This window comes from Zophobas morio, unplaced genomic scaffold (genome assembly GCF_036711695.1).
Source record: "Zophobas morio isolate AGI-343-1 ecotype UQ-CSIRO unplaced genomic scaffold, CSIRO_AGI_Zmor_V1 ptg001099l, whole genome shotgun sequence".
NCBI lineage: Eukaryota > Metazoa > Arthropoda > Insecta > Coleoptera > Tenebrionidae > Zophobas > Zophobas morio.
The window spans coordinates 7,981-18,909 of NW_026973199.1; the positions used below are offsets into that span (position 1 = coordinate 7,981).

A 10,929-nucleotide genomic window follows, 5' to 3' on the forward strand; every position below is an offset into this window, starting at 1 on the left:
ACACAAAAAATGAGTTGATGGCGCCACGTGATCAATATAGATTAAAGGTTACACGTTCAGTAATTCACTTTTCGATTGCATGTTAGCGTAATTTACAATTCTTTATAAAGGGATCAGTATTAAGTTTGCTTTTCATTAGTCTTACAAGTCTAACTAAAGATAACTCATACAATATTTTAAATTAAAATTTCGATCCTCCAAAATAGGGTCATAAAATTTTAAAAACTATAAATACCTTGCACTAAAAAGTTCACAAAGCTTACAATTATTAAGGTATTAAGGAACTTAGCGACAGTTTATGATATTAGTTTAGTTATATATGAGTTGGAAAGATTACAATAAATTATATACGCTTTTTTATAGAAGCCTCCACTATAAAAAGACGAATGCACCCCCAAAACACCCCTCCTCCCAAAGTTAATTCTAAGTGGGGCGTTAATTTTTTTATTTTTTATTTTTCGTTATTTCGTGGTGCTCGCTGGGGGCATAAAAGGAAACACCGAAGTTATGAGATCTCAACAGGGTTATAGCGTACGCGTTAGCTTCAAGCTTATGGAAAAGCAAAGATATACACACATATATATATTAAAAATATTCTACCCCTCCATATTAAATATTTAAAGCCGTCGGGCGTCGCACATAGCGTGCGCAGATCCAGAGCTCGTAACTGACCTCATATGCCAGTAACTGGTTGGTGTGCGGACTAAGTCGTGCGTGGGGAGCGCTTGCATAGCATCGTAAAACATTACCCAAAGGTTCATTCTGGAGGTTTTTGATGTAAGGCATCGTCGCGAAGAAACCAGTTGGCAAGCGTCACTAGGTAGTACTGCAGATGTTGACGAAATGAGGCAGGGTGATTTTGACGAGAAGTAAATCGTTGTGCCATCCGCCTATAAAGCAATATGCGTGTGGGGAACTCAGGTTGTGGCACGTCGCGGACATAAAGTGCTAAGAGTAGGGGAGATTATAGAGATCCTTGTGGGACTCAGTCTTTAATGGTTTTAGGGTAAGCGTCCAGAGCCCAGACGTATATCAAAGACGCAGTCCTTAAAGTAAGATTTGATCACGTTAAAAAAGATAGTAGAAGGGCCATGATGCGCAATTTATGAAGCAAGTCCTTGAGCCAAACTCGATCAAAAGTATTTTCGACATCAAGAAAGACGGCACCCTTTGCCACGGATCGTCCACCCTGTCAATCGAAGGAGTTGTTGAGTCGGGTAGTGTCCTTGAAGAAATACAAAATGAAACACTGGCAGGCGTGACTTAAGTCAACAAAAGCTTTCAAGCGGCGCAGTATGGCCTCCTCAGCTACTTTGACAAAGGCTGATAAGAGACTGATAAGCCTGTATATGCTCGGCGTAGATACTAGTCGTGGGGTCTTTGGAATATCACAATAGTTGCAGTCTTGCATCGCAATAAGGTGCCGAGAGTATTCTTAGAGTTGATGAGACAGCATAGGCGTTCTACCGTCATCAATGGTAATTGCTTTTACATCAAGTTGGTGAACCGTCGGGGCCAGGCGCCTTTCGTCTCGGTAAAGCGTTAATAATCTCTACGATTCTGCTATATTGATTGGCTCAAGCTGTTTCTTGGCATCAACAAAGAAGTTTGAGTCTCAAAGCTCTTCATCAGTAACTAAATAAGTAGATGGCACACACTGCTGAGTAGCGAGGTGAGCAGCAAAAAGTGTCTCTTTGTCAGCATCATTTTCTACACAAAATCCCGTCTCGCATGATAGGTAATGGTAAACGCGTTCGGTTTTTCTATTTTTTAATAAACTTCCGGAAAGGAACGCGACCATCACCATCATCATATATTACTTAACTTTGTCTCCCACAACCTGTTATGGTGCGCCAACAGCTCTTTCCTAAAGTGCTAATTTATCTTCAGGGCGTTGTGAGACCATAGTCACTCGAATAAGCCGTCGCCGCTTGCAGATAAGGGGCTTCAATTCATCGGGCAAGCGGTTAGGGCGGAACTCAACTTCACGTGTTGTTCTGGTGGTGTGGTACACCATGGTCAAAGCACTCTTAAATTTAGCTAAAGCAACGTCAAGTAAGGCGGGCGCCCTGAGGAAGGCGGAAGATGTCGAAAAGGTTATATCCAGAGCCTTGGAGAATTGAGCCCAGTCCGTAAAAGTTCTGGTATATGTCCTGAGTAACTCCTTTTCGTCGCCCAAATTAAGCAGATTTTGCAGTTGGTCCGGCGTGAGTTCGTAAAGAGTTTTCGTTGCCATTATATGAATATTTTCCAAACGGCCAAACCTAGTAAGTCTGATAACTTCGTCTTCGTTTTGTGAATTGGGAACTGTGATCCGAAGACGAGTAGCCGCGCACGTCGGTGTAAGATTCAAGGATTCAGCTGTTTGGGTTACCGACAAGGTTGTTCCAGGCCGGGGACGCTTGCAGTTAAGGTCCTCATATTTAGCAACTGAGGAACGAGTTACAAAAAGGACATCAAGAACTGAGTTAATAAGTGGCCTGCTGGGGGGCTTGTAGGCTGTAATTTCCGACATGGACCCTGGCTGGCGTCACTGCTTTGCAGGGCTAGTAAAAATAACCGTTAACACCATTCTACCAGTTTTCCTTTAAAGTTCATGAATAGGATCTCAGGAACACAATTGCTTTGTCCATGTCTTTGTGTAATAATTTTGCTATAATGGTACTCAAATAAGGTTAGTATAACTTTAACACCGTCAAAAACAGCTGTCATTAATGCGTTGGTTTATTGTAAGATTTATTAATATATGCTCTTCAAATTACGCTTGTCTAGATAGCTAAGTAGCCAAAATAGTTAAAACCAAAGCAGCGTGTACGAAAGGACAATAAAAACTGAGGAGGCGCCTGGCGGTAAAGATTAAGCGTGTTTAACGGTAATTAAAGCTAGGCTCATTGAACCTTCTAGAGTCTAAAGTAAAGGGGTATCACCTCACGTCAATATCTATAAAAGGTTGTTCTAGTGGGCCGTCTCTGTGCCTTTACTGAAAAAAGTTTAATGTTAGGGCTTTTGAAAAATAGTTATTGGCTCAAGGTTTTATATTTTTTTATATAAACATCTATTGCTAAAAACAGGGTTACATATTTGTTTTCAAGACGAGACTAACTCTTTTAGTTAGCTGTTTTTTAAAATAATTTTTTTTTTCTTTTTCCCTATTTTTAGGAACGAAATCATAGTTGCAAAATCGTCAATTATTATGCCCGCTATTTTTTAAAAACAAATCCTCTGTTCTACTCTCGCCTTACAAATTCTTCAGATTCGAAGGAGAGCTCTTCGAATGGTTCTTCTACATCGAACAAAGAAAAAGAAAACGAGGATACTGACTCTAATAGTACATATCAATCATACACGCCTGTGAATAAAATTCAAATTTTACCTAATTTAAAACGAACCAAACGCAGAAATGAGGATTTTAAAGGTGTTACTTTCAAAAAGATCAACTAACTTTTATGTATTTTTTATCATATATTTAGTTGGGTTCCTAATAGAAATTTTTTTTTCTTAATTATTCCTTTAAATTTATTATCAGATTAATCTATTTTAATTAGCTTGCCTTTATTTTATTGATTATAGAACATCTTTAAGTATTTGCTTTTTTCCTCCTTAAAAATTTACAGGGATTCCCTTTTTTAAAATTGATGCAAAAAGAAACGTTGTCCCTTATCTTATTCTTCTGACGGGTGTGCTGTTTGTTCTATTGCCAAGCCATAAACCCGCTGAAATCGATTATCAGTCATTGAGGCGGACTCTTTTAAAAAACGATGAAGTAAAATTAATACTTTATTATAAGTATTTATAGCTATTATTAAGTTTTATATACAAATATAGTACATATTAAGTAGGTCTTTTAATAGACAAAAATAAGGTGTGCGTAATTAAAATGCTTTTTATATTTAGTTTGACTTAAAATTTTCTTTGCATTCATTGTAAAGTTTACTTTAGTTTTAGAGTATTACTTTGTACTATTTTTTTTTTTAATTTAATAATTTCTAAAACTTAAGTATTTCTTTTGTTTATTTTGTGACATATTTTTTTACTTTTAAAAAAAAAAATTGGTTTGTTTTTTTCATTTCAATATATATACTTATGTATCGTATTCCTGCTTTGGGTCTTATTTGACATATATTTTGTGTGAAAAGTTAGTATAATTTGATATATTATCCTTAATTTAAATAAGAGAAAAGTAATTTCCTTGAATGTTATTGCAGATTTATAAACTTGTTGTTGTTAATAAAAGAGTAGTTCTTGTATACACCAAGGACAATACTGAAAGGGACTCCTTACAGATGGGTACCACTTTATTTATACTATAGAATCTTTATATTTAAATTGAGTAAAAATTATTATTGATTAGCTGATTCGTCTATAAACCCTCCCGCGAACCAACCAAAGTATCAGTTTACTATTGGTAGTCTTGATTCTTTTGAGCGGAAGTTAGAATCTGATCAGCGCGAATATGGATATAGCCTGGAAGAATACGTCCAAGTTTCGTACGTGAGAGAAACAACGCTCACGTTAGTCATTTTTATCGTTATATCTAATCAATTAACTTGAAAAAAGCACGTCAATAGTTTAATAATATTATTTCTTTGTTTGTTCTTGGCTCTTTTAAAGAACTCTATAATGTTTTTTGGTTAACAATATCCAGATTTTTTGCGTTTTTTATATTATTTTAAGTTCTGCCCTTATTAGTGTGAATATATGTCTTATTATCGTATACTTTATTTTTTTGGTAATCATCTTTTAAATAATATAGTGAACTAGTAAAACACTTGCCCACGTTGGTCTTTTTGGGATTACTCATGTATACGTGCAAAAAAATCCTTTCCGGGCCACGTGGCCCTGCAACTCCGCCTGCTTTTGGGGGTCCAGGGGGAAGGGTTACTATATTATGTTATTTTTGTTTAAGAATATAAAGCTAAATACTTTTTACAATAAATTTTGTAGAGCATTTTTAGTATTGGAAAAACAACGGCAAGATTAATAACACCGGAAACAAAAATCAACGTGAAGTTCAAAGTTAGATTTACTATTATTTGTTGCTATTCTAAACCATCATGTAGCTATTTTCAGTTAAAAGTTTTTAATTGCTACTTTCTTTTTAATAAGAAATTTGTTTAGAAAATCGTAAACATTATACTTTTATTAGTATGAAACTTTGAAAATTTTAAAATCTATTTATGGAGTTCACATATATTTCTATAGTATTTTTTGTTTTATATTACTATGCGTTTTCCCTTTAGAACTTACTTATAACGGCATGGTAGCAATATTATAATAATCTTTTTAAATAATAGACCCCTTTATTGTAGTTGAATAGGATTTTTAAATATTCTTATCCCGCTATGCTACTCTTTTTTAAAGAAAGTCGACTAGCACGCTAGAAGGATGTCGTGAGTAGAGATTACTTGATCCACGTATGCAGTCTAAAGTAAATGGTGTTTAAATTAGATAAGATGGCCATTACAAAGACTACTACTTTTCTACAACTGGAATAAAAGTTGAACTACTATAGTAAACCCCTTTCTTAGCTGAAAACTACTCAAAAGAGAGCAGGGTCAACTAGAAATAAGCCTGTTTATAATACAAAGGCCTTTACTAACTGTTCTAATTAACGAGTATTTGAATTTTTGCTCAGTGTGGTTTACATTTTTTATAGAAAACCCTATTTTGTGTATAACTTGCTTTTTGCGCGCGGAATTATACAAATAACACCAACAGAAATGTCTATTTATATTAATATTACTGCTGCTCTTCATCGAGTTGTGCTTCGTACATAATAAGCTGATCTACTTACCTTTAAGGTAGTAAAGTCCTTAACAATTCTTTAAACTATGCAGTTGACCTAATCGCATTACTTGTTAGAAAATCCTACCAGTAAAGATTTTGGTTAAGTTACGCTATTTATACATATTTACTAACTTTATTATTTTCGAGTTACACAAAAAATTTTTTGAGTTGGCTTTTTCTCCTTAAATTTTTGACGTTAAAAGGACGTTGCTGGTTGTGATGAAGCAAAACTGGAGATTATGGAATTTGTTAATTTTTTGAAGCGTCCAGAAATATATAGAAAACTCGGTTTTTACATATAATATATAATTATTCTGGACATATTACTTTATATCTTTTGTACGCGCTGCTTTTTTTTATTTTAAAGTTTTATTTATATTCAACGCCAAAAGACCTATTATTGTATGTTCATATAAAAAATTCTTTGCCAATTTCCGTATTAATTTAAAGGAGCGAAGATCCCCAAAGGGGCCATTCTTAGTGGACCTCCTGGAACAGGTGTTTATCATATGCTTTTATTACACTTTTATCAGTGAATATTAATGCAAGTATAATTAATCGTACTAAACAAATAAATCGGTAAATAATGTTAACAAGTGGAAGCCTCGAAAACGATAAAACTTTATAGAATTTATAATAGTTGCCCACAAGCCAAACTTTTATTATCATTTTACGCATATTATACAACTTAATACCTCCCCGCTCCGTATTTATAGATATAGCTACATTTTCTACTTTTCGTTACAGTCATTTTAAAATTTCTGATTATAGAAGTAAAATAACTTGTAATATATTATTTTTCAGGAAAAACTCTGCTGGCTAAAGCCACTGCTGGCGAAGCGAATGTTCCTTTTCTTTCCATTTCCGGCTCTGAATTTCTTGAGATGTTTGTTGGAGTTGGCCCCTCCCGTGTTCGTCTATAAAATTTTTTTAATGCTTTACCAGCAATTATTTTCTGGTTTCACAGTGAATTTTTTTACAAAGTTCTATTGCCATTGTTATAATAAATCTATATTCTGTAAAAAAATTGGGCTAACTAACACGGCCTGTATATTACATTGTTTTGGTTCTTTGAATTATTAAATGTTAGTATGAAATAATAAATGTTTTTAAACATTTTTTTTAATGATCTAAAGGTGAGAGATCTTTTTAAAACTGCCCGGGAACACGCGCCATGTATTATTTTTATTGATGAAATTGACGCTATAGGCCGCTCAAGAGGGCGCGGAGGTTAACATTAATACCAAGGAACTCCCCTCGTACGGATTTTATTACTGTTATTTTATTTTTCTGAAGGACCTTTTGGAGGTGGCCAGGATGAGCGGGAAAACACGCTAAACCAACTTCTTGTGGAAATGGACGGTTTCTCGTCGACGGAAAATGTAGTCGTGCTCGCCGGTTTTTACTTACAATATTTACTTATACGTATATTTTATTGTTTAACAGAACTTTTTTTTGCTGCCTTTGCTGTTATATGTGATATGTGTTTAAGGTACCAACCGACCTGATATTCTGGACTCAGCACTGATGCGTCCTGGTCGTTTTGACAGACAAGTCTCGTTTATCTATACTTTTTCATTACACGGTTTTACATAATATAAAAATCCTTAGCTTCCAGCATAGTTTTTTTTTTAAGTGTTTGAAGGTTATGATATTGAAATTTTTTTGGAACTAGACTTTAACATATATTTATATAATTTCTATGAAGTTTTAAATCTTTAAGTGCAAAGTTTATAACTTTGTGGATCCATATATATACTGGCCACGAGGATAAATTTGGGCTGCCGTCGGTTTTTTGCACTTAACCAATTTAATATTGGCTGATAACACTTCCTATAAAGAAATGGTTAGTTTAGTGAAAATAGTCTACATTAATTATCATCCTGGTTCGCTTGTGTTAGCCTGTAGAATATAGCGATCATTAGCATGCAAGCGAGTGATTAACTGACTTGTATTATACCCATACGTCGGCCCCCCGCAACAGTTCGCTTTGGTGTAGCAATCGATAAAGGCGGTGAGTAAAGCTACCTTCTTCCCTGTACGCACTTAACTTTATTACTTACAAAATGTACTTTATATTGTTAAGCGTTATTTTTGTTTATTGTTATTTATTATAACTTAATGAGTAATATTATTCTTTTGGCGGGTCAAGATTACTATTGATAGGCCGGATATTCGAGGGCGCAAGTCTATTTTTAAAGTACATCTCAAGCCAATAAAAACAAATATTAATATTAAGGAGCTCTCTGAAAAGTTGGCTACGTTAACACCGGGTTTTACAGGTTTTCTTGACATCATAACTTTTTCCTTTTTGCTTATTTATCGGATAATATAATTCTTTTCTACAAGGTGCCGATATTGCGAATATCTGTAATGAGGCCGCACTAATTGCCGCTCGATATTTTAGTTTGCAAGTTGAATTGGTACATTTTGAGCGAGCAATTGAGCGGGTCATTGCAGGTATCTACAAATATACTCAATGAAAAAATTGATTTATTTCATGCATTAATATGTTCTTTGCACTACTTACTTTATTAATGACGCATTTCTTATATTGAGGCCTCGAAAAGAAGAGTAAAGTGCTAAGCCCAGAAGAAAAAAAAATAGTAGCTTATCACGAGGCAGGTCACGCAATATGTGGTTGGTATTTTGAGCATGCGGATCCGCTGCTTAAAGTAAGTTGAATTTTTATTTTTTATTGAATGAGTTTGAAAATACTTTAGTGCGAGTGAGAGTTTAGTTCTTTCTGTTTTGTGCATATTGAATATTTTTTAAAAGGTTTCCATCATCCCACGCGGCTCGGCTGCTCTGGGTTATGCCCAGTACGTTCCTAAAGAGCAATATTTATACAGCACCGAGCAGGTATGAGGGGCTACATTTTTTATAAGATAGCGCGTGGTCATTTCTTTTCCTTTGTAGTTGATGGACCGTGTATGCATGACCTATGGAGGGCGTGCAGCGGAAGAGTTGTTCTTTGGACGAATTACAACGGGGGCTCAGGATGACCTCGACAAAATCACTAAAATTGCGTATGCGTGGGTACACTATTCTTTTACTGATGAACTTTCTTTCGGGACCGGATCTTCTCTATTAATGGGCCTCGTATAATCATTATATAAACTAGGTTACTCAGTACGGTTTTAGTAAAACTATTGGGCGTCTTGCTTATGTTCCGCCCAAAGATGGCCAGCCAGAGTTTAAAAAGGTACTCTTACTTAAAGTACTTTTCACTTGCTTATTTTTCATGTATTTATTTGCGAACGCAAGGCGTATAGCGAATCAACTGCCGAGTTAATTGACAAGGAGGTCCGCCTTCTTGTAGACAAGGCGTACGAAAGTGGGTTTTTACTCCACAATGTTAGCGGTAAGTGACCGGTTGTCCTGTTAGGAACCAAAAAGCTGCTGGTCGAAAAGGAACAGGAGTGCGAAAAAGTTGCCCGCCTGCTTATGAAGCAGGAAGTTATTTCTAGAGACGACGTTAAGGTTAATACTTTTATCATTATATCCGTATTATGTCACTCATTATAACTGAAGGAGTTGCTGGGCCCGCGGCCCTTCAAAGAAAAACACTCGTACAAAGAAATAGTGGAAGGTTGCCACCTTTTGTGTTTATATTTATTATATATATTCTAGGTTTTGTAAAGATTCTTTGGTAGCTGTAAATATAATTACGATAGAAACTTTTAATAATATTATTCTTTTTGTATTGTTTAAGTGTATTCTTCCTTTCTTTAAGGCTGGAGTACAACACCATGAATGATTTTAATATCTATTATAATTTCAACAGAAACCTAGCTTTATAATGTATTATAATTACGACAAATTAAGCTTGTATCATTTATAATATGCATATCAAGTATTAATAATAAGATTTTCACATACAAATTACATTTATTGTTATTAAGAAAAATTTATATTATTTTTTATCTCTCGCAGGCTCTTTGCAGGATTCGGAAGAACCTAAAGCAACACCTGGAGACGGCGAAACTGAAGAAGACAATAAAAATAAGGGTTGCGCTTATTATTATCCTACATACTGCATAATTTACTTTGACTTTTTATTTTTATTACTGTTTCGTCCATCTACCGTTAATGGTATTCTTTTTTTTGAATTTCTTACTCTTTTCATAGACTATTTATAGACTTCTTATATACTTTTAATAACTTTTTAATAAATTTTTTACTAAACTAAACTTAAATATATGGATTTATAATTAGTAGATGAAAACGAGAGTTCTGAGCTCGGAGAATTTATACTCGCTTTCTAACTGTTTATGAAGTTATTACTATTAAGATATTTATAATGGTGTTTTTTGTTCTGTAGTATTATTTATTCTAGTTTTACTGCTCTTTAAGTATTTAAAAAACTCAACGCATGATGGATTTGTAAGGACTCAAAAATAAAGTTTAAGTTATTAATAAAATTGTTTTTCAGATTTTCTTTAATAGATCAGCATAATCAATAAAAGCACTGCACTCACATAATTTTACCCTTTTTTTCAGAAAACTTTATTTTTCTTGGTTATGAATTACAATACTTACTGAAGTATTATAAACTGGTATAATATAAAGAAAGAAGATTGTCATAGAAATAAAGAAGTTTACTGTAAAGTTCAAAAAGCTTTTGTTAGTACTGTAAATAACTTACTGGAGAGCACCTGTAACACAAAAGTGTATAAGTACTTTTTCATAATTCTGTTTTACATTATGCATAAGATCTTTTTCTTAACTCTCGATTTAATTATTCTTAAAATGCCGTTTTAAAAAGTTCTCATTTTTTTTTCTACCTTGCATAACCTATTTATTCCCTGCAATACTTTAAGCTGAACCCTTTCCTTATGGAGAATAAAGTAAAAGTCCGTTATTTACCACCTTTTTTTACAGATATATTTTATTTACTTAACTCCCTTAACAATTAATTTTTTTTTACGGCATGCCATTCTTTTTGGAATTGCCTAGCGATCATCGTTTTAAATTTTAACATATGTTATTAAGACTTTCATTAAATTAAAAATATATCTAGAGGCCTGTTCACTTTACAAATATTTAAAATTTACCCATTTGCATGCTCAAATAACGCAATTATTGATATTTAAAACCTCTGTTTCGGTCTTAAAGCTTTCATTTTACATGGTTCAAAGA

At 33.9% G+C, this 10,929-nt stretch overlaps 1 protein-coding gene across 4 annotated transcripts; it reads left to right on the forward strand.

The window, feature by feature from the left end:
- Positions 1–2,906: 2,906 nt before the first annotated feature.
- Positions 2,907–10,181, forward strand: LOC135122329 (AFG3-like protein 2). 4 transcript variants are annotated; one of them, XM_064046528.1, is made up of 25 exons: positions 2,907–3,030; positions 3,160–3,415; positions 3,615–3,763; positions 4,206–4,287; positions 4,352–4,511; positions 4,754–4,877; positions 4,945–5,016; positions 5,991–6,075; positions 6,238–6,285; positions 6,592–6,698; positions 6,924–7,017; positions 7,084–7,185; positions 7,280–7,341; positions 7,940–8,069; positions 8,137–8,247; positions 8,347–8,462; positions 8,566–8,649; positions 8,707–8,826; positions 8,912–8,992; positions 9,055–9,124; positions 9,176–9,270; positions 9,322–9,379; positions 9,724–9,798; positions 10,006–10,066; positions 10,127–10,181. In XM_064046528.1, exons 1-24 carry the CDS (start codon positions 2,995–2,997, stop codon positions 10,053–10,055), a joined length of 2,367 nt encoding a protein of 788 aa, XP_063902598.1. In that variant the 5' UTR covers positions 2,907–2,994; the 3' UTR covers positions 10,056–10,066; positions 10,127–10,181. The 4 variants fall into 4 exon arrangements, with proteins under 4 accessions (XP_063902598.1, XP_063902600.1, XP_063902599.1 ...); XM_064046530.1 differs by having other exon boundaries at positions 10,009–10,066; XM_064046529.1 differs by having other exon boundaries at positions 10,112–10,134.
- The last annotated feature ends 748 nt before the right edge of the window (positions 10,182–10,929 follow it).